The sequence below is a fragment of the Macaca nemestrina genome, chromosome 13, assembly GCF_043159975.1.
Source record: "Macaca nemestrina isolate mMacNem1 chromosome 13, mMacNem.hap1, whole genome shotgun sequence".
In the NCBI taxonomy this organism is placed as follows: Eukaryota; Metazoa; Chordata; class Mammalia; order Primates; family Cercopithecidae; genus Macaca; species Macaca nemestrina.
In genome coordinates, this window is record NC_092137.1 from 70,892,040 (window position 1) to 70,916,570 (window position 24,531).

Sequence of the window (24,531 nt, forward strand, 5' to 3'; positions counted from 1 at the left end):
TGTCAGCTGTTATTATTACTACTACTTACTACTATTATTTGCAAAAACACTACAAGGGATAATTATATCCAGGAAGCTTCCCTTGTATCGGTAATGTTTTATTGCTTTTTCTAAAATTTAAATCAGAGCAACAGTCAATACATGCACAAAAAAAGGCAATTATTCAAAAAAGTGGGGGAAAAGCCTCCCATACCCATGTCACCTGCTGGTGAGTTTCAGGTAAGGGTGTAGCTGGGAGCATCCGGTTCCAAGACTGCCTTGTATTTCTCTTAGAGGATGCCTCCCCTTCTGTTGCGGTTTTTAATCAGCGTTTCTAGGGCAGGGTTGCAGGCGGGGTCGCGAACCCCCTGGAGTTGAACAGGGAGCTGGGTGAGGCTGCGGCTCTGGGCATTTCTGGGGAGGGGTTCCACAGCTTTCCACAGACTCTAACGACCCTGTAGCGAGCCGCATGCTATACAGGGTTAAACTCGCGGCATATCGAACGAACAATTCACTTCACCGAAAACTGTAGCAATAACCGGGACATCTGCACTGTTAATCAGCTATCTCAACACCAGAGAGAACCACCAGCACAAGGGGCAAGAGCTGGCCAGGCGGCGCAAGGCGCTGCGCCCTCACTGCGTCCAGACAGACCTGTGAACTTCACCGCCAAAGAACTCACCGCTCCGCAGACCCGACCCGGGAGAGGGGTTCAACTTCCCCTCCCCTTCCCCATCCCTCCTTCATTGGCAAGGACATACTCAAAGGAAACTGGCAACGCTCCGTCTAGGGTTTCGCTCCTGCCCTCGGCTGACACCGAAACCACTTCTCCAAGGGAAGTTAATTAAAGGAACCATTAATCCGCACAAAAATCCAAAACCTACCCCCAAAGCTCAAGAGCCCTGAAAGGAGATTGAGGGCGCCACTGCGGATCGTGAACATCTCTGCTTGTCGCTGGGGCTTAGGGGTGGGCAGGGGGTGCCAAAGGGGCGCAGGCAAGACCCGGCCAGAGCGTCAGACGCCGGCCCCCATTCCGAGGCGGCCCAGTCTACACGCCAGCGATGCCGGCTGAGCCGGGCTTGGAGGCGGCCAGGTAAGCAGGTAGGTGTAGGCATGTGTCTGAGCAGACACACAGCCGCGGCGGATTAAAGTTCAAGCCCGTTCACACTCCGCTTCCCCTTCTCAGGCGTTCTCAGGCACGGCCCAGGCAGCCACTTTCCCGGGGAAGCCTGGGCGCTCGACCGGACAGTCCCCTCTTTGTCATTCTTAATGACTCCCCTTGCCTCCCAGGCGCCAACCCGTTGAGACTATTCGCTTCTCTCCACTCTCCCAGGCGGGCGCAGAAACCCTCGGAAAGGGGAGCTCGGCGGGGACCTGGGGAAGCAGGGTGTCGCGGGGCGCAGGGGGCGCAGCAGCCAGAGTACGTACCCAGCGCGAACAGGGCGAGCTGTCCAGCCGAGGGGACCATTTTACGGGCGGGCGGGCAGCAGGCGCTCCAGCCTCCTGCCCTACCTGCGGTGCCCGAGTGGCGGAGCGGCGCCGCGGTGCGGGGGAATAAGGCGCAGACCAGGCCTGCCCCCGGCGCGGGCGGGCGGAGGGAGGACCGAGCGACTCTCTGCTGGCACTGGCCCCGCAGCGCTGCCCGCCGGGCGGAAATAGGCGGCTACCGTCACCTCCTCGCCACTCGGCGACCGGGGCACGGCTGACCCCCCCTCCCGCCCCGATGGGGGTGCCCCCCAGAGGGCACAGAGGGTGGGGGTTTGGGGTAAGGGGCGGGGACGCTGAGTGCACCGAGCAGGGCGCGGGCTGCTGGGCGGGGCGACCTGGGATCCCAGAGCCTGGCGGCGCGAGCTGGGCACCCGGGCCAAGGAAAAGGCAGGAAGCGCCTGACTTGAGACACCACCCCCGACTGCCAGCGCCGTGCGGCAGCAGACTCCAGCGTGCGGGGTCGGCGCGCGCCGCGCAGCCGGATTGTCCTGGGCCGCAGTGGCGGCTTCCAGGCTCTAGGCGGCGGAGCGGAGCCGCCTGGGCGCCCGTTACCTACATCGAGGGGCCGCTCCTGGGGCATCTCTGGGGCGGGGAAGGCTGGAGGCTGGGGACGCAGCCAGGAAAGGGACCTGCGAGTTTCGCCGGTCGCTTGCCAAGACTTGGCTCAAGGAGAGTGGTTCCCGAATCAATGAAGAATTTGTTAAACTAGGTTTCCCACCTGTGCCCCAGTCCCCATCAATTCTGCAACGCCTGCCGCCTTACCTCCCAGGCAGGCCACATCGTAATGATCAGTCTTCGTACTTCTGGCCCGGGGCTGATAAAAGATGGGTCTCTATGACGAATCTGGTTATACAGCACCACCAGCTGAGGCCAAGAGCCTGCTAGCCTGCCACCAAGTGTACCCCAAAAGAGGGGTGTGTGGGCCCGAGTCACCTGGGTGGTTCTTTCAGGATTTGTGACTCTGAGGTGGCCCCTGGTGCTGGAATTTGGGGATGTGAAGGGGATACAGGGAAAACATTCTGGGCGAAGAGTGGAAGATCCATAGGTTCCTTGGTGACCCTCTTGGGGACAGTACACCCGGGAGAGTCATGTTCTGCAGGTACCCAGAGCTCAAGGACTGACCCTCCTCTCCTGCCTCCTCTGGCCTAGGTGCTCCGAGTAGATCCAATTTCCTTGGAGGTGGGGGTGGGGGGTGTTGGGCCTGGGGAATCTATTGCTGCTTACTTGGGGAGGCTCAGGCTCTCACCGTTGACTTTTGCCCAGTTTGTTTCATGTAAGTAGAGCAACCTAGTTTCAAGAAGGAAGCACCAGGTCATTGGTCTCAACATTTGGGCAGGAAGCACCAGTGTAAATCATTCCTTTCAATACATTTGTTGGAGCATACTTTGTTCTTTTAGGGTAACTCTTTTCCTTGGTCCACCCCATGTGTGTACAAGACACACATGCACTTCCTTTAGTAGGTTGTCCCTGACTCCCACTTCCTTCAGGTTGATCTTGACCTACTCTGGTAGTTTCCCTGTCTTCTCCCTAAACAAGTCTGCCTTGGCTACAGAAGGGGAGGAATCAGGGGTTCCCCCACCCTTCTCCTGTTCCCCAGGACTGGAGAAGGACCTGACTCCTTGCTTCCTCCTGGAACACGCAAATCAAGCTCATTGTGGCTGAGGGATGGCTGCCCAGCTGGCTGAGAGTCATGCTCAGCAGTTTCTGCTTATCTGCCCCCTACCCCCAAAGTCAGAGGTGGAGGGAAGTAGCAGAATCAAGCCAATTTCCTTCATGATTGGAAAATATTTTAAATCAAGAGGTAACTTGCAGGCCAGGCACAGTGGCTCACACCTGTAATACCATCACTTTGGGAGGCTGAGGTGGGTGGATTGCTTGAGCTCCGGAGTTCAAGACCAGCCTGGGCAACATGGTGAAACCCCCATCTCTACTAAAAATACAAAAAATTAGCCAGACATGGTGGCATGCGCCTGTAGTCCCAGCTACTTGGGAGGCTGAAGCACGAGAATCACTTGAACCTGGGAGGCGGAGGTTGCAGTGAGCTGAGATTGTGCCACCGCACCCAGCTCTGTCTCCAAAAAAAAAAAAAAAAAAAAAAAAAAAAAAAAAACCACACACACAAACAAACAAAACAGATAATTTGCCATCTTACAAACTAAAGAGTATCCAAATCAAAGTACATTTTAATGCTTGAAAAGCATTAATTCTCCCTCCAAGATTTTCAAAAGCTGGTCCATATCTACAGTTTTATAACCTTCCAATTCATTCATTCAAGTCCAACAGGTCATCAGGGGCTGTTTTTTGTTTTTTGTTTTTAACTTAAAGATCATTTTTCAGTAAACTGAAATGAAATGATTTTTAAACATTTAGTCATAGAGGAAACCTAATATCCTAAATTGTTGATGCTCTAGCATTTGCATTTTATATATCTCATTTAATCCTCACAATAATCTTATGAGATAGACCCCATCCCCCTTTTATAAGAGAACAATCAAGGCGGTGAATTTAGTAACTTATCCAGAATTACACAGGCAATAAGGGGCAGAGCTTGATTTTGAAGACAGAACAAGCTGGTTCCAAGGCTCATGTGCTGGCTTCTATGCTATGCTGCCTCGGTTTCCACATTTTTAATAAGGATAATGCTTAACTCATTGGGTTGATATGAGTACTAAATATAAGAATGTATTTGCATAGTTAGCACAATATTTGACATCAACAAAGCTACCTCTTATTTAAAAGAAAACTCCCTCGGTGGACACACCTTTCCCTTCTCTTAGTTCCTTTCCACTATCTTTATGTTATCATTTTCGTATCAGCTCCTTTGCTTGAGCATATGCATGTACATGCACGTGTACACCTCTTCCTATGGGAAATATCTTCACAGATGAATCAGGAGGTATGAAGTTGTTTCTCAGCCTGTGGTGTGAAAGAAATTAGAAAAAAAATGACAGAATGCAATTTAGAGCAAAGCAATCATTTTTCCTAAAGGGTGGTGTGACATTTTGTATTGGAACACCTCACTCTCTGAGCCAAGTGAAATTCCAACTGTAGCCCCTTGAAGCTGTGTGGAGACTCAGGTATGCGCCTTCACCTACAGACACTGCATCTGCCTGGCTTGGCCACTGCAGCTCCTGTTTCTCTGCATGTGGAGCCTGATAATTATGTGGCCTTCCCATTAAGAATCTGTCTGGACTGCCTTTGCACACACTTGCTGCAGCTGGTCTTGAGCTCAGTATAATCTCTTCTGCGAGAAGCCAATCACAGCCTCTCCTCCCTGTGCAAACAAGAGAACTACGTTATGCTCTACTGAGAGCCAGTAAAACCCCCTGTCAGTTTTCCCTTTCCTTTCTCCTACATGCTTATTATAGAGGGTATGTTTAAAGAGCCCCCTTCTTCACTGTGATCAGCCTCCCCTTCCTTCCTGATTCATCTGTGGAAGTGATTGTGGAGTTGTGAGCACCAGAGCCTTCCTTGAATAATTCAGGCCAGCTGAGCTTACCGTTTTAGATCAGCAGTTACCCAAGATACTGGGGAGTGAACAGCCCAGACATTCTTTGGGAGGACGCACAGCCATGGGCCCAGCATTGAAGGAATTACAATTCCCACAGTCAAGCCCCAGGAAGCAGTGACTGGGCTGGCTTCAGGTGGCTGCAGGACCTTCCTGGGTGACAGCAGCAGACAGCCGGGCTCAGAGGGAAAACAGGATGGGGCACCTGGTGTAGTGGGAGGGCAAAGGAGAGATGCCATCTGTGTATACGAAAGGAAGAGAGGGAAGTTTTATTAAGGACTCTGGAGAACTGTGTTTAGGGAGAGTGAGGAGATTTTAATGTGTTAAGGGGATTTAGAAAAAGAAATCTATTGTCTAAATATCAGGTCCCTCTGGGGCCTTAGCTATTAGTGTGTTCCTTATCTCTTGCCAAAGGAAAAAGTAGGAAACCTTATGCTGGGCTCATTTGTACAGTTTTCATCACCAGCATAATGGGCAAGGTAAGAAGAGATAAGAGGCATTTGCTTTGTTCTCAGCTACCTTGGTGATTTTTGTTGCCAGTGTTGTCCGAAGACTGGTCTGACCTTCTGCTTAACATCTTCCATCCCCCAGCTCTCAGGCCTACCTTTGGAATGCACATTGAAGTTGAAGATGAAGCTCGAATCTTTCCTTTCCAGAGATTTCACAGAATGGCTCTAAAGCCCAGTACTGAAGTGTGGAGGTTGGTGTTCCACTAGTGGTCCAAGCAGCTCCACGTCCTAGTCAAGGTGCTAGGTCAGAGTCTCTAGGATTCAGGGTCACCAGGTGGCTACCACATGAAAGACATTGTATAGTTTGTGAACTTCCTAGACAACAGGATGCAGTAGCGGTACCCACAGGACTGAGCACAACTGCTGTGAAGCCGTTCCATTAAGCGTGCTTGGAGGCAGGATAACTCTGCATTCAATTCTGTCCTCCTATCTTTGCTACTGTCCTCAGCAGTCTCAACCACACAGCCATACCCTTCTGGAGACTGGAAAGATTGCCCTAGCAGGAGTGCCCCTGGGAAAGTCCTAAATCAAGCACCCAGAAATCCTCAGGCAAGTACACTTAATGATGTTGATGGAAATAGGGTAGTGATGATTAACAGAAGCAACAGAGAGATAGGAGAAAGAAAATATGAAGAATCAAGGAAGGAGAAATCAAAGAACTACAGAGAGCTGAAAAGATGGCTTGATAATTTATTTTTCAGTGATGGGTCAGTGTGCCTGATAAACTCAAGAGATTCTCCCCAAGCTCAGAGGAAAAGGGAAAACAAATTGGGAGAGCTAAGGTATGAGACAAAGCCAAAGCCAGAATATCCAAAATAGTAATGGAGTGCTCAGAAACAAAGAGAGCTGATAGAGGAGAAACTTCTTACATCCCCCAGAAGGAGGGACTAGTGATGGCAAGAAGGTGTTAAGAATCCCATAGGTCTATAAGGTGGAGAGGATCTTGTTTAAAGAGACTATGAAAGGTGCACGGATAAACTTGCATTCTGTGACAGACGTCCAAACCGTCACATTGAACGTCTCATCCCATCCCCACCCCCGGCTTCCAAACTCCCATTGAAGAACCAAAGGAAAATAATGTTAGGGGAAAATCTATGTCATTGTTCAAAACTGAAAGAAGGATTCCACCCACATGCCAGACGTTGTAAGGAATTTCTGTAAGACTTAATGCAGATGAGACTAGTTTGACAGAAGGATTTGACAACCTTCAATTCACCTTAGAGAAAAGCCTCTCCAGGGAAGGACCCCCACCCCCAACCCCAGACTCAGTAATGCTCCCAAACTGGTGATGACAAGAGCTGCAGGCAAAAATAAACCACAGAGGCTGGGCACGGTGACTCACGCCTGTAATCCCAGCACTTTGGGAGGCCGAGGCGGGTGGATCACCTGAGGTCAGAGTTTGAGACCAGCCTGATGAACACAGCGAAACCCTGTCTCTGCTAAAAATACAAAAAAAAAAAAAAAAAAAAAAAATTAGCTGGGTGTGGTGGTGGGCACCTGTAATTCCAGCCACTTGGGAGGCTGAGACAGGAGAATCTCTTTAACCCAGGAAGCAGAGGTTGCAGTAGGCCGAGCTCGCGCCACTGCACTCCAGCCTGCGCGGCAGAGCGTGACTCTGTCTTGAATAAATAAATAAATAAACATGTGGGGCAAGTCTCCATCCTCTTGAAACATTTAGGAAGTGCCCAGGTACTGGGGTGCATACAGAGCAGGGATCCCACTGACGGGATCCTAATTCGGGGCCTGGTACAGAGAAAACATTGCTGGGGAGCAGTGGCGAAGGCAGCCACACAAGCTCCCTGCTGGCTTTATGTGTTTACAACATGCGGGGAAAAGAAGCTCTTCAATATGAAGGCAAAACTCCGCTCTCTTGGGGGCCCCCACAGAGCACCACTGGCTCTTAATAGTTTTCTTTCATCTCTTCATTCCACATTTGTTCATTGCAAGCCTGTTGTGTTCCAGGCACTGGATTAGACACTAGGTATTCAACAAGGGACAAGTAAAGTGTTTTCTGCTTTGCGGAGCTACTCAGGCAAAAGAATCAGGTTACCTCCAAAGTTAAAAACAATCAGAATTGACATTGACATTTGACATAATTGCCAAAGTAAACAAAGCAATACTCATGGAATTTTGAAGGGAAATGATTGTGACACAAAATTCCATTTCTTACCAACATATTTCAGATAACCTATTAAAAAATAAACCATTTATGTACCACTCCAAATGAAAACAAAAGAATCCACAGAGAATATTCCAGCCAAGCAAATAAGCTCAATAAAGTAAAAGAAATGTCAGTGAATGACAGCAATAAAATTTAATGTTGAACCCAACTCCTGATTTTTAATATGTTGTACTGCTCACTGTTGGTTGTCAATAGGATGGAAATTTTACTTTCCTTCCTGCTAACAGAATCCCAATTATGTTTGGTGGACAGCATGCCTCTGCCCATAGGAGAGGCAAGACAATGCCTTGGCCTTTGCTGATGATTAACCTGGGGGCAGGCACATGACTAAATCTGGCCAGTGAAATGTCAGGGGGAGTCTCCTGTTAGGCTTTTTGGGGAGGAATTTGCTTCTTGATAAAGACAGGCAGCAAGGTAGCTTGACTTTCTGCCTCGAAGTTGGTTGTCAAAAGATGAAATATCTGGAGTTGTGGCATCCATCTTGTGACTCTGAGGAGGCCAACAGAGTCTGAGACATGCCCACCTTGACACTGAAGAGCTAGCTGCTGAGCCAGCCCTGGACCTGTTTCTTTCTCCCATGTTTCTGTGTGGGGTGATTACAATCTCCGTAATGCCTGAGATAAGGAAGAAAGTTCTAAAACAATATACATGAATTAGGAGTTGGGACTAAATAATAATAAAATAAATCTAAAGGCCCATATTATTGTCTTAGAAACTGGGAGGATGGGGTGGCATAGGAGAAGGGAAAGTAAAAATGTGCTTCTTTTCCTTCCTTCCTTCCTTCCTTCCTTCCTTCCTTCCTTCCTTCCTTCCTTCCTTCCTTCCTTCCTTCCTTTCTCTCTTTCTCTCTTTCTCTCTTTCTTCTTTTTTTTTTTTTTTTGAAGTCTCGCCCTCTCACCCGGGCTGGAGTGCAATGGTGCGATCTCGGTTCACCTCCACTTCCTGGGTTCAAGTGATTCTCCCACCTCAGCCTCCCAAATAGCTGGGATTACAGGCATGTGCCACCACACCTGGCTAATTTTTGTATTTTTAGTAGAGATGGGGTTTCACTGTGTTGGCCAGGGTAGTCTCAAACTCCTGACCACAGGTGACCACTCCTGCCTGCCTCAGCCTCCCAAAGTGCTGGGATTACAGGTTTGAGACACCATACCAGGCTCATCTTTTGTGGAAGAGAATTAATAGCTACTGTGAAATCTTTCCTCTGATAGAGAAATTTAAAATTTATTTAAAAAGTTAAAGGTAACTAGTAATAGGATAAAAATAGAATTTATCCAAATTTCTAAAAAAACAAAGAGAGTGAGCAAGAGATGTTGTGTGTAATATTAACGTAGCAAGAAGAAAGAACAAAGAAAATCCCAAGATAGAAAAGCTAGGAAGCATATATAATATGATCAGATCGGTAGAAGTAGGCACAAATATATCTGTGTTCTTGTTAATCATGAATAGGCTTAACTGCTCCTTTAAAACACAAAATCTGACTAAAGGCTTGTAAGAAACACACCCAATAGTGATTTATATCACTATTAAGCAAAAACCATTGCTCAGTAAATGCAAACCAAACAAAACCTGGGGAGGTGATACAATGAGGAGAAAACAAAAATTCACTACAGAAAAGAAATTAATATATACACAGGATCATTTTAGTCAAAACTATTAGAAATATAAGAAAAACTACAAGGACAAATTTATAATTCCTTTGTATTGGTAGACTGTAACATTAATGGCCCCCAGTGAAGCAAAATTCCCATTACCCTGTCCTTGTGTAGTCCCCTCCCACATGGACTGTGGGTTTGGCCATGAGACTTACTTTGGTTGATGGGACGTGAGTAAAGAGAATGATGCATGCAGAGACTTCATAAACTCCTGTGCATTAGGGCTTGTGCTCTTGGAATGTTTCTGCATCATGGACAGCTGCCAATCTAGTCTACTAGAGGCTGACGAGGGGCCGCATGGGGCACTGCCCCCATTACTGAACCCAGCCCCTCACCCCACCTACCAGTTGAATCTGGCTGTGAGAGTGAACCCAGTCAACCCACAGAATTGTGAGCAATAATAAAATGCCATTGTTTTAAGTCACTAAATTTTAGTGGGGCTTGTTATGCAGCAGTAAGCAATGACCACACTTTGTCAAACCCGAGCATCTCTGTCTGTCTATGGCTTCTCAAAAGGAAAGAAATTAAGTAAAATTATGATTAATTTGAATAATTTGTCCAATATAATTAATAAATACAAATCAAAATTTTCTACTCTGTAAATATATATTCCTTTCAAGTATCTTTAGAAGATTTTTAAGAAATGATCATATGCCAACCCTCAGGATCTTAAGTAATTCTAAGAAAACACTTTTTAGGTTATAGCCATTGACTATAAGACAATTAAACTAGAACTTAATAACAAAAGGACAACTTAAACATCTAGTCACTTGGAAATAAATTTTTTTTATCCATACTACTCTCAGATCAAAGAGAAAGTGAATGCTACAAAATGATTATGAGAGCAAAATCAAAACATTTGGGATTCAGCTAAAGTTATACGCAAAGAAAAATTTGTAGACACAAATTTTCTTTTATTATCAAGAAACAAAACTCACTAAAGTAACAAAAAGTAACTGAAATGAGAAGGAAAAAGCAATAAAGTAAAACTAAGGAAGGCAAAAATATGGGTTTACAATTAAAGCATACCTTAATGAATTTAAAGATTGGAAAGCAATGCAAGAGCATTTTGAAAATAATGAAACCATGACAAGACTAATCATGAACAGTAGTGAGAAAATTAAAAATGCACAATGTTGGGAATGAGAAGTGGCATAGAAAAGGTATTTTAATTATAAGAAAATGTGTGATTGAATGTTAATGAATTTTAAAATTTTATTTAAATTAATAAATTTTCCAGGAAAATGTAATTGCTAAATCGACTCAAGAGCTAGAAAACTTGAAAAGACTAATAATCAAAGAAGAAAGGGATATATTGTTAAATAATTACTCTATAAAAAAGGCCTGTTCCAGAGTTATACCATGGATTTCTTTCCACTCAAGAAATTTCATGTTCTTGCTGTTTAAAATATTCCAGAACATTAAAAAAGAATGAAAAAGGTCCCCATTCAGCTTCTGAAACTAAAGGAATCCTGATACCCCAAACTAACTAAATTAGCAAAAACAAAAAGCAAAAAAGAAAACAAAAGACCGATCTGACCTAAGAGTATGGGTGAAAAAGGTAAGTAAAATGCTACCAAATCAAAGTTCAAATGGCATGAAAAATCATACACTGTGACAAAGTAGAGTTTGTTCTAGTAATTCAGGTAATGTTTCATTAATATAAATAATTACATCTTAAAATAAAAGATAGAACTGATAATTATCTACAGTGGCTGGAAAATTTCTTTGTTAACTGGAAATAGGATATTTCATTTATGTAAAGAATACCTCTGTCAAATCAGCGTTGATAAAATCCTTCGTATTAAGACATTTGGAGTATTCTTATTAATGGGACCAAACACGGATGACAATTTAACCACAATTATATAACATTTTCCATACAGTTTGATTTGTGGTGAAGAATCTTAAGGTTTTTTGATACTGAGTACATTTATCCATTCTTTTCCCCACTTCAAACAAGGTATTGTTTGAAATAATACTTTTATCACATGGCAAATTATTTAATATTCTTGGTTCCATGCTCCCCCCCTCAGGATTTATATTCTGTATTAATTATTTGTCTGTCTCTGTCCCCTTCCACAACTTCACACTGTTTTGCATTAGTTTAACTTCATAATATAAATTATTGATTTTTCGGGTCACCTACACCTTGGAGAGTCTGGTGAAAACTATGAGCTGTTTTGCCTGCTACTCCCATATATATTTATGTTTGTATCCATGTCTCTATATACCAAATTGCACATATTATTATAGGTATTTATAGACTCTCCGAAATTTATGATGGATCCCAGGTTAACAACATCTGCAGTAAATACTCATCTATACTTATTCTAGCACATTTACATTTTACATTTTTTGCTCTTTAACTCAATGGAAATGTATTTTGATGACTATTTACAATATATTCCTAAAAATGTACAGTATGATCCAATTTTTGTCCCTCCCCATAAATATGTTATATACATGCACAGAGAAACAGAAAGCTACAGATACAGCAAAATGTTTCAATACTATGGGTGGTAAAATTGAGTGATTCTTTGTCTATTCTCTGCTTTTCTTTATTTAAATTTTCCACAATGAATATATTTTGCTTTTGTAATAAGAAACAGATGAATTTCTTTCAGAAGGAAAAGCAGTGAGAATGGCTTGGTTGGTTACAGAGCTACAGGGAATGAGAGGTGGGAGAGTTTCTCTTCCTTTGTGGGTAGAGATGATTAGGGGGTCGTGGAGAGTGAAGTTTGAACATCAACTGTTTGCACTGGTGCACCAGGGCAGGCAGGAATCAGAGGCTGTCTGGGCCAATCTCACTGCCTGGACACAGGCGCCTCAGTGTGAACCGGGGCCTGTGATGGGCCGATACTGCTGGTTCCTGGAACAAGGGCCCTGTGTCTTCCACTGTCCAACACAAAGGACAGAGGTCCCCTGTTTACTTTGGATTAGAAATGTTCAAATGAAGGACAGCAACAACATTTGAGTTTTTCCTCTTTTCAGTTTCTTACAAAAAAAAATTGTAGTAAGTTGGAGATTTTTTTGGCATCTTCTGTGAATAAAATCAATCAGACTAGATTGCTGAAGGAGTCTTAAAGAGCTTTCCTTGTTTACTATGTTTTTTAGATTTATGGCTTAAAGCTTAAGAAGTAGCAGTGACTGACTAGGCCTCTGAATTGTCCATTCATTTCCCAAGAAATGGGGCATTCCCAATTCCTTGGTCAGTTGGGCCAAGTGACCTTTGACCTTTGGCAATAAGCTCATTCTAGGCTGGAAGTACTGACATAATTATGGAAACACTCCTTCCTTTTGTCCAACCTCCCACACTTCGAAATACTCCTTTCCTTTCAGATGCTCATTCAAAACCCCCCTCAATTAGACCTGCTAAGACATAGAGTTTTTATCAGAGATAGAAGTCTTTAAATCCCACTTTTTTTTATCTCGAGTTTCTATTGGCCACCAGCACGAATGCAGAAAGGTAAAGTGTAGTAAATCCTCATTTAACATCATTGATGGGTTCTTGGAAACCGCAACTTTAAGAGAAATGACGTATAACAAAACCAGTTTTACCATAGGCTAATTGATATAAACAAGAGTTAAGTTCATACAGCATATTTCTGGTTACAAAAACATCACCAAACTTCTGAATAATGACCAAAACACTTCTAGTATTGAACACTGAAATAAATGTGAGCTATACTTACATTTAAGAAAGATGAATAAAAACAAGTAAGATTATTATTTACCCACTTATTCCAGTTCAGGGGAAGGGGTGGCTGGAACATATCCTGGCAGCTCAGAGCACCAGGCAGGAACCAGCCCTGGACAGGGCACCGGGCCACCGTAGGGCGCTCACACACACACCCACACTCACTCAATAGGGCCCTGTGGACACAACAAGGAACCTGACGTGCACATCTCTGGGATGTGGGAAGGAACTGGAGAGCCTGGAGAAAGCCCACACGGACACAGGGAGAATGTGCAGACTCCATTCAGACAGTGGCCCCAGCCAGGTATTGATTTTTTTTCTCATCAACATTATAACAAAACGACAGTGAACAAAACATTATTTGAGGACCCACTGTGAGCCAACAGATTTTAAGATATAGCCAAGCTCACACAAAGAAAATTCCCTAAACATAAGTCATTTCTTTACACATCACGTTTTCCAAATTCCAATGAGAACAAGCATTTATTCCCCCACAGGTAGGTAAGTGATGTTGAGAGCAGAAGTGATTGCTCTAAGAAACTGTCGGAAAACCAAGAGTCAGTAAAGTCAGTAATTTATTTGGCGATTCATGCTTCAGGGGACAGGAGCCATTTGTTGGGCTCCACGCTTACTTTAGAACCTTTTGTTGGCCGGTTGTGGTGACTCACACCTGTAATCCCAGCACTTTAGGAGGCCGAGGCAGGTGGATCATGAGCTCAAGAGATCGAGAACATCCTGGCCAACATGGTGAAACCCCGCCTCTACTAAAAATACAAAAATTAGCTGGATGTGGTGGCGCACCCCTGTAGTCCCAGCTACTTGGGAGGTTGAGGCAGGAGAATCCCTTGAATCCAGGAGGTGGAGGTTGCAGTGAGCTGAGATCACGCCACTGCACTCCAGCCTGGCGACAGAGTGAGACTCCATCTCAAAAAAAAAAAAAGAAAGAAAAAAGAACCTTTTGTTGCTTCCTTTCCCTGGGCTGTGTTGTCTCTCTCCTTGCCGCCCCACTTGCGCTTGCTCTCCTACCACCTTTTCCTTTCCCTCTTGTCCTCTCTCTCTTCCTATTTCTCACTTTCTCTCTCTGTTTACCAGCAATAAGAGAAAGTAAGCGCCTATACGATATTTTATTTAATGTTAACGTCATTGATTTTAAGAGATCTTTATGTTGTCATTTTTTCTTGTTTTAATTAAAAATCTAAATTTAGTTGACCTTTATTCAGATATAATTCACTTAACTTTTTTCCCACTGTGTGTGCATGTATTTTAAATTAATAACAATCCTTTGACTTCTGTGCTGATCCAAAAGGTGTTTTATCCTGCCATTTTATTTCTTACTGTTAGACAACTGACCTCTAGTGTGTGTGTGTGTGTTTTTTTTTCTTGCATTTTTATAAACTTGACAATGTATGTTTGCAAATATAGTAGAAAGTAACTCAGCATAATCCAGTTCTTGCTCATGACACAGCCTTCACCTATGCTCTGAAACTGCACCTCAGATCTGAGAAAAATGTGCCCGCCCGGTCCTTGACTTACGTATCACTAAATATCTGGCCAGCAGGCCTCTTCCTGATGCCAGACACAAGTCAGGCGAGTAACTTGCTTCTCCATTTGGGCAGGACCTTGGGATTCCCCTGGATGAGAGTCCTGGGTGGGGGTGGGATAGGTCCCCTGATATTACTGTTGGATCACACTGAATGAGATAACCAAATTTTCCTTCTCATGATGCCACTTACAAAGAGCTTCTGAATAATTATCTGTTTGATCCTTACACCAACCCTGGGAGGTGAAGCTACTAATGTTATCCCCAATTTAAAGATGTGAAAACTGAGACTCACAGAAACTAGGTGACTTGTCTAGGGTCACACAGCCAGGAAACATCAGGGTGAGAATTTGAACCCTGGGCTTCTGAACTTCAGATCCAGGGCCTGGCACAGAATGGGCCCAGCAGACATTTCTTCTTCCCATCGCACCTGCCATGAGCTAAAGAAAAGTCATCACTTCTGTCTTGTAGGACCAGCTCTCCATGGAAGGACATCCCCACCACCAGGACCTCTGGCAGAGAGGAATTAAAGACCCAGTTCTGTTGTGATATTCATTATTCAGATCTCAGAACTCTCACGGATCTCTTGGATGTCCCCTGCTAGCTCAACTGATGAGACTATTACTTTATGTACCACTGCATGAAAAAGAAGGGAATCTCCTATTTCTCACACAGGATAACAGTTGAGCATCATTACCACAATAAAATAGACATGTTGGCGGCCAGGTTCATGTAAGGACTAAGCGGCCCCATGAATCACATAAGACTGGCTACTCCTAGGACACTCCTCTCTGTGGTTTGCTAGGTAGCAGAGAGGGGAAGCTAAATAGTAGTTTCTAGTAACAACTGGGAAGGTTTTTTCTTTTTAAATAAAAATGGAATCGGCATAATTGGGAATGAAGATAAAGCTTGGAACCAAGTTAGAGAAGGTAAAGTGTACGTAGAAGGGCTGTTGCAAATATAAAACTTGGCTGCGTTCTTTGTGAAGGCTCAAACTTGGGAAGGTTAAATACCATAAGTTTTTTCATTTGCTCTGTATTTTGATCCTGAAAATAAAGCTAGCTTTGCCCATTTATTATTTTTAAAACTTGGGGGAAAGGAGAAGAAAGGGACAATTTAAAAAAAACTGTCTGGAAACATTACAGCTGAAAGAAGCTACCTAGGAGCTGGGTAGAGAACCTAGTGACTAAGAGAATGAGGAATGCCGAGTATGCGTCCTGTGGGCGGGGTCTACCCTCGCCGCTTTCACATACGGGAATCTTGACACCAAACATGTTCTTACATGCATGGTGGTGTGAATGATTTGGAGGAATTCATAGTTAGTACAAGGAAGAACCTGGAACATGCTTAATGATTTACCCCTGGAGATCGTAATAAATAATGTAAAATTTGGGAGACATCTCTGAATTCCCTGGCTCTTGCAGAATTCAGCTGGGCAGTCAGAGCCAGTATTGTGCCCTTGGGAGTGTCGCTGGAAGTCCCAGGAAGATAAGAGATGTCTAGACATGAGACTTGGTTGAGCCAACCCTACTCACCAGCTATGCTCCCAATCAAAATGCCATCCTTCTAATTCTATTAGAATTATTCCCACACTTACTGCATTCTCATATTCTCAGAAGCACACACACACACACACACACACAAAGAATATTCCATACTGCCAAGTTTAAATGGCTCCTGTTAACTCCTAGTCGCCCTTAAGGGCTCAGCCAAAACCTCAGCTTTTCAAGGTCCCCCTTGATTCTTCAAACATGGTCAGGGCCACCCATGAACTCATACTGCCCTATAGACCTCCCCGTGGCATTCATAGCAGTTCCTTTGTCCCCATCTCGGGGTGTTTTGTCTGATCCCACAAGGCAGGTATGGATGCCCTTCTACCCCAATATACCTCTCACTAGATTCTTTTGACATTGCAAGCATCCTGGGGTGTTCAGTGGAAGGATCCCCAGAAGGATGTGGAGGCTGTGTGCCTCCTGGGTGGAAGTGGGAACCAAGCTGGACATTGGAACCATGGGGATTGGGCTTAGAGAAGAAAGTAGCTGATTCTGTGAGCTCGACCGCATGGCACCATCTTCCTTGCAGTGGTAAGACCTCTGATGGAGAGCTGCTAAGGTGCTGTGAATTCCAGGCACTAAGCCTGTGAACTTGGGTCCCTCAGTGGGGGCTTGCCATAGTCAAGCATAGAAGGAGGGGCTCCTCCACAGAGGCCAGCCCCTGTGGGAGCCACCCAGTCTGAGGAATAGGGCTCTACCTCATTTTCCTGGATGACATCACCCAGGGATAGCAGGGATCAACGGATGAACACCAACAGCCTGGGCTTCTCAAGCCAGATTTAATTTCTCAAGCCAGATTTAAAGGGTCTTTTCTTTCATCTAAATTTATAACTATTATGCCCATAGAACAATTACAATTACATAAGGACTTCCAAAATTGTTAGTTTTCGTGTCTACCTTCCCTGTTAGAAGTGTATATACCTAGCACAAAGTCTAGAAGGTGCCTGATTCTCAATCAGTATTCGTTCAATCAATGAGTGAACTAATCCTTGAAACATCCTTAAATCTTCCAATAATCCCAAACCCTTTGTTGGAACCTTTGACCAAAACAAAATCATAAAACCACCACTACCCCACATGTCTTTGGGAGCTAGTCTATGTTAGCCTTGCAAGTCTGAAAGCATAGGTTTTTTTGTTTTGTTTTTATTTTTAATTTTTTTTTTCATACAGTGTCACTCTCAGGATATGACAGCACCGCTTTTGAAAAACAGGTTGTTGTTGTTTTTTTTAAAAAAGGTAAGAAGACAACACAGAGTCGGCCTCACACCGTGTGGATTAGATTTCTTAAGTGCTCACCTTCCACCTCTCGTGGTCGTACCAGATCACCCTTTTCTCTTGTGTTTTTCCAGATTTAACTGCCTGATCAAATAGTTTTACGAGAATAAACTCAGGAAGCAGGTTGAGAAATGAGCAGCTGAGACTGGAGTGTTCACTTTGTAAAGCACATACTACGAGAAGATCTGCACTCTAGGAGGTCTCAGCTGATGGGGAAGATGCTAGCACAGTGTCCTATGGTCAGAAAAGATGACCTGGCAAGATGCGGACTGGAGGACAGGCAGGAAAGGGGATCCCTTCATGCTGAAATCAATGCAATGATGTCTGATATATAGAGAAAAACAAGTCCTGTATAAATATGTCATTACAAGTGACAAGATAATAGCGTTCTCTAGTGTATGGATTCTATTTCCTTATGTCATTCTGCTCAACCAAAAACAATCCTATTTGGCAGATTTCTGGCACTTTGCCTCTTCTCCTAATGACAGATCTAAACACATATATAAAAATACGTGGCCACAAAGAAATAACTTCTAGCTTTAAATGTCATTTGGCTAGAAATGTCTCAGGCAGTCTCTCCTAACTTTCCTACGATATCTTTGAAAACAAAGAAAAAGACAAGAACTTAAAACAAGCACCAGAAACTTTAACCCAATCAAAGACTTATCCAGATTCTTGGAAGCATTGTTCTCAATCATAAGGCAAGAAACATAGGATTGATACAAACCCATCCAAATTATGCCTCATGTAATAGAAGGCAATGGGAAGCCAGCTGCCCCTATTTTCTTAGAGACACAGAGATTCACAGTCTGTACCAACCAGAACACTAAGCAGGCACTCCTGTGCGATGGAAGTGCTGCTTTTTGAGGATGCTAGTACTACATCTATTTGGAGATAGCACCTCCTAGGAAATAACTGGCCAGGAAGTGTGTATATATGTGCGGGAGGGGTAGGAAGAAGGAAAACCAGCAATTTGTACTGTATCTTGGGAGGTGTAACTTTAACTTTACAAGCTAAACACTACAGACAAGGGTGGAGACAGGAAGAGTCCTAATAGCAGGACACTCTATCAATTGCAGTTTTGCGGGTGACTCTATGGGTCACAAGAATAGAGAACTAGATGGGGGAATGTGCTACCTCAGTAGAATGAAACTGTTATTTGGCGCATGCCTGCTAGAAACTGAAAATTGGTCTGGACTCATGCATGTCAACTTGTACTCCAGGTCTGAAAAGGGGGTGCATATGTATGAAATTCAATAGAATGTACAAATAATTAGGATTAATAAGTGACCTAGGTCAGGAGATCGAGACCATCCTGGCTAACACGGTGAAACCCCATCTCTACTAAAAAATACAAAAAAAACTAGCCGGGCGAAGTGGCGGGCGCCTGTGGTCCCAGCTACTCGGGAGGCTGAGGCAGGAGAATGGCATAAACCCGGGAGGCGGAGCTTGCAGTGAGCTGAGATCCGGCCACTGCACTCCAGCCTGGGCGACAGAGCCAGACTCAGTCTCAAAAAAAAAAAAAAAAAAAAAAAAAAATAAGTGACCTGATCAAGGATGCAGAATACAAGGTCAATTAATTTCTATGTACTAGCAGTAAATAATTTTAAATGAAGTAAAAATACCATATACAACAACATAAAATCATCAAATATAAGGAATAAATACAACAGAATATGTTTAAGATCTCTACATTGAAAACTACAAAACACTGAAGGGAAAATGTTTAAAAGACCAAAATAAATGGAGAAATATACCATGTTTGTGGATCAAAGCATACAATATTGTTAAGATGTCAATCCTCACTAAATTCTATTGTAATCCCAATCCAAATCCCAAATGTTCTTCTACAATATGGCTTTGCCACTGCCCCATTAATAGAAGTTTACTTTTTCTCTCTTTGAATCTAGATAGGCTTGTATGCTGCATGGCTTCCTCAGCAGGTGATAAATGGCAATTCAGCTTCAACCTGGATTACAGGAATAGCCATTGTTTTAGACTACAACTGTCATGTAAGCAGCGCAGCTGAACTGAGGCACCATGACATGAGGAAGCCCAAAGTCAGCCTATCTGGAGGGATCGCATGGAGAGGTCCCAAGACTACACGAAAAGAAGATGATATGAACGCCTGGCCAGCCCCCTGCTGCTCTAGCTTCTTGCTGTTCCAGCTCCAGCCATCATCCAACTGCAATTGCATGAGAGAACCCAGAAGCATAGAGCTAAGCCCTTCCCAAATTCCTTCCCACGGAAACCCTGAGAGATAATAAATGACTGTTGTTGTTTTCAATCACTGTTTTGAAATTGGTCGTTAGGTAGCAAGAGAAGCCAGAACAGGGACCTTGGAGTACACAGAAGTTTCTTAATCAGTATACAAAAAGAGCTAACCACAAGCTTTAAAAAGTGATATATTGGATTTTGTTAAAATTAAGAATGTCAGTTTATCAGAAGATACTACTTAGAAGAGAGTGAGATGATGACTGGCAAAATGGGAGAAGTTTTCACAAAACATATCTGACAAAAAGACTTGTATACAGAATGTAAAAGAATGCCAAAAAGTAAAAAGAAAAAGACAACAAACAACCCAATAAAAATGTTCACAGAACCCTTAAAGAGTCACTTTGTAAAAGAGAATAGCTAATAAGTATATATCAAGTTTTCAATATTATTATTCATCAGGAAATAGGAATTGAAACCACAATGAGATACCACCACACACTCACCAGAATGGCTAAAATCAAAACTAACAAAAGTAAGCATTGGCAGTGATGTGGAAAAATTGGAACCTTTATATACTGCAAATGGTAGTATAAAACAGCGCGACCAATTTGGAAAATTGTTTGGCAATAGCCATTGAAGCTAAATATAGTTATGACCCAGAAATTTCACTGCTAGGTATACACCCACTAGAAAAGAGTTCATATGTTCACCGCAAGGTATATACAACAGTGTTCACAGAGCTTTAATTAATAACATCCCCAAACTGGAAACAATGAAAATGTTCATAAACAGAAAATGGGCAATAAATTATGGTATATTTACATAAAAGAATACTCAACAATAAAAAGAACAAGCTACTGATACCACAAAAGCATGGATGAAGATCCCAGACAGTATGTTGAGCAAAATAAATGGGCATTAAAGAATATATACTGTATGTTTCCATTCATAGTAGTCCCCCCTTATCTGTGGTTTTGCTTTCTGAGGTTTAGGAGCCAGTGGTCAACCTCGGTCCAAAAATAGGTGAGTAGAGTACAATAACATATTTTGAGAGAGATGGGGGGAGGGAAGGAGGAAGAGGGAGACCATATTTACATAATTTTTATTGCAGTGTATTGTTCTATTTTACTATTATTGTTAATCTCTTGCTATGCCTAATTTATAAATTACACTTTATCATAGGTATGTAAGTAAAGGAAAAAAACATAGTATAGATGAAGTTTGGTACTATCTACAGTTTCGAAAAGGCATCTACTAGGGGTCTTGTAACATATACCACGTGGATAATACAGGGACTACCTCATATAAAGTTCAAGAGCAGACAAAATTAACATGATAGAAGTCAGAATAGTGGTTACTTTGCAGGGGTAAGAGGAACAAGGGAGCTTTCTGGGATGTTAGAAGCATTCTGTATCTTTATCTGGATGGTAGTTACACTAGAAAATGCATGTGAAAAAATTCATTGAGCTATACATTTAAGATTAGTGATTCCACATATTTTACCGAATATATATTATACCACTACTAAAAAGTAGAAAGAAAAAAACAGAAAAAAGTGCCAGAGTATTAAGCGTATAACCAGACTGTCGTGAGAAAACTGGCATACACCACCACCCTATTTTTTGGGGAAAGGGACAAGAATGACATAAGGAAGTTTTTAATGGAAACTAAACTATAATAAATTAAAATCCACTTTGAGTTCAGTGAAAATCAGAATTAGTGCTGAAGAAAACTGAATTAGTTATAAGAATGAAAAAAAAAAAACAGGAAAAAACACCTCATAATTAAGATGAAAGGGGCAAGTCGTGAAAACAAGAGAGAAGATAATAGGATAGATTGGTGACCAACATTCAGCTAACTGACACCACTGAAGAAGAACCAGAACAAAGCAGACCAGAAATAATCAAAGATATGGCAGAAGAAAAGTATTTGAACTCTAGGTACTAGCAGAAGAATTCTTTGTGTCTCACTCAGAATTTGTGAACAGGAGCCCATCCATGGCAGAACTGCCTAACTGACCACCATAGCTTATGCTCCCCTTTCCATGGCACAGAATTGTCAGCAGGCAGTTTCCCAGACAGGAACTACATTTCCCAGCTTTTCCTGTATCTAGGACAGGCCATGCACTAGTTCTCATTAATGAATGTTACACATGTTATTTCCACACCATTGTAGTTAAAAAGTCAGTGACAGACTGGATTAAGAAAATGTGGCACATATACACCATGGAATACTATGCAGCCATAAAAAAGGATGAGTTTGTGTCCTTTGTAGGGACATGGATGCAGCTGGAAACCATCATTCTTAGCAAACTATCACAAGAACAGAAAACCAAACACCGCATGTTCGCATTCATAGGTAGGAACTGAACAATGAGATCACTTGGACTGGGGAAGGGGAACATCACACACCGGGGCCTATCATGGGGAGGGGGGAGGGGGGAGGGTTTGAATTGGGAGTTATACCTGATGTAAATGACGAGTTGATGGGTGCTGACGAGTTGATGGGTGCAGCACACCAACATGGCACAAGTATACATATGTAACAAACCTGGACGTTATGCACATGTACCCTAGAACTTAAAGTATAATAATAATAATAAATTAATTAATTAAAAAAAAAGAAAGAAAACAACCTCAAAAAAAGAAAAAAAAGTCATTATGCCTTCTTCTCCCTTTTCTGCCAGCTAGCTATTGATGCTGGTGACCTTAGAAGCCATTAGTTGAAGACGGCATGTGTTCCATCAGCCGAGGTCCCTGAATGACTGTGTGGAGCACAGCCTTCTCCTTAAGCCCCACCACAAACCAGAAACTACACATTAGACACTTCTATTGTGTTAAGCTACTGACATTTTTGGATTTATTTGCTTCAGTAAATATAAAGCAATGGGAACTCTCAGAGTTGGCTGATTGGAGAGGTACAACTACATTGGAAAACTGTTTAGATTACCCAATAAAGTTGAACATGTAGATACTCTTTGACCCAGCAATTCAACTTCTAGTTATATATCCTATATGCAATGGATGTTTATAGCAGCATGGTTTACAGTAGTGAACAATAGGAAACCACCCAAATTTTCATCAAAAGTATGTCAGATGAGGGTTGAGCTCAGTGGCTCATGCCTGTAATCTCAGCACTTTGAGAGTCCAAGGCGGAGGGATGGCTTGAGGCCAGGAATTCAAGACCCACCTAGGCAACATAGAAAGACTCTGTCTCTACAAAAAATAAAATAAAAAGTAGGTCACATGAATGGTGACATATTCATAGCAATAATAAACCATAGAAAAATAAGCAAAACAAATTACAGATTATACAGTAACATGGATAAATATAAAAACATAATATTTAGCTGAAGAAGCATGTTCCATAAGAATATATATAATATGATTCCATTTACATAAAATACAAAGATCAGGCAAAACTAAGCAATATACACCTATATCTTGCTTAAGGACTTTAACCCACTCTTGGAAACCCTGCTGCTAGATAAAAAGCCATTAAATAAAAGTACTTTTTCATTCATTAACTTTCTCTGGGAAAATTATGATATACTCCATTGAAACCCAAGATACCTAAACAAATTGTATAGATAAAAATATGTTGATCAGGCAATGAAAAATAAAAGCTCTAAAAGTAATAAACACCAGCTTGAAAGGAAACAAAAACTATCTTAAATGTATGTGTTGACATTTATTGCATTCACAGAGATTGTAGAGAAGTCTACTCAGAAAATATTCATGTTATTTAAATGGTCTTAGAACAAGAAAGGACAGAACATTTCTCAATGCACTTCTCAAAGCTGGTATAACCCTGATACCAAACTGGACAATGACTATGACAAAAAGAGAGAGATGACTTTAAATTATTGATCTGACCTAGGAATATAAATTCTTAGAAAATCATAAAGAAAATACTAGCAAATTGAAATCATCAGAAATTTGGAAAAAATACTCCATGACCAAGTAGACCTTGTTGAAATAATGTAAGAATGGTATAATTATGGACATAAATGCTTAATTTATCACATTGTAGGTCAAAGAGAAAAACAGGGAATTAATAGCTGTCAAAAGTAATTTGATAAAAGTCAATATTTACTTTTGATTAATCATCTAGTAAATTGGGAACAAGGGTTTTTTTTCTTAATATATATTTAAATAAAACTGACTGCCAATATTATTTTTAATGATAAACACTAGAGGTATTCCATTCAAACCAGGAAAAAGACAAGGAACATTCTATCGCCTATTCTTATCAGTTTTCTGGAAGTGCTAATAAATGCAATTAGATCTTTAAAGAAATTAAGTAGTGCAGGTTGGAAAAGCAGAGAGAAATGATCATTTTAAACATATTATCAAATTTTCTACCTGGAAGACTGTTAGATGGATGGAATGGAAGAGGCAGTCCTCCCTCAGTGTAGGCAGTAAGAGCGTGTATTTGCTGTGAATTTTAAAAACTGATAAATTGACTAAAAGTCTGCCTGCTTTTATAATCACTTTAGAGGGACAGTTCTAAACAATACCAGTAATAAAATATTCCTCCTCCTAAAAAATACTCTAACTTCTAAACAATTGTTGCAGTTGTTGTTGAGTTTAAATAATGCATGTTTCCACTTAGTTGATTTTCATTACTTATCTATTAATAAACATTGCATCCTACATGGAACTAATTGAGACCTCTCAGGTAAACAGTCAGCCCCTGATACATATGGATTCAGTTACACAGGTTTGGAAAGTAAGTTTATAACAATTTAGAGTCATTTAATCCCATTTCAGAGGCACTTTGTGTCTCCAATTCTGTGGCATTACATAGTCCTACACCGAAAGAGACTTGCAATAAACAACAATGGCACAGTGACTGTAAGGATAAAGAGGTAGAACTGGAGTTACTTCAATTTAGTTGTGTGACCATTGCCAGAAGAATTCAAAAGG

General features: G+C 42.2%; 1 protein-coding gene across 2 annotated transcripts in view; it reads right to left on the bottom strand.

Annotated features, from left to right (window-relative positions):
- The window catches only part of LOC105465222 (transforming growth factor alpha), a 108,320-nt gene extending 106,426 nt beyond the window's left edge, over positions 1 to 1,894 (bottom strand). Inside the window, exon 1 of one of the 2 annotated variants that reach the window (XM_011713509.3) lies at positions 1,408 to 1,894. In XM_011713509.3, the coding sequence (XP_011711811.1) occupies positions 1,408 to 1,447 (40 nt within the window). In that variant the 5' untranslated portion in view covers positions 1,448 to 1,894. The remainder of the gene's footprint in view (positions 1 to 1,407) is intronic. The other variant, XM_071076885.1, reaches the window with a different exon arrangement.
- Positions 1,895 to 24,531: the final 22,637 nt, after the last annotated feature.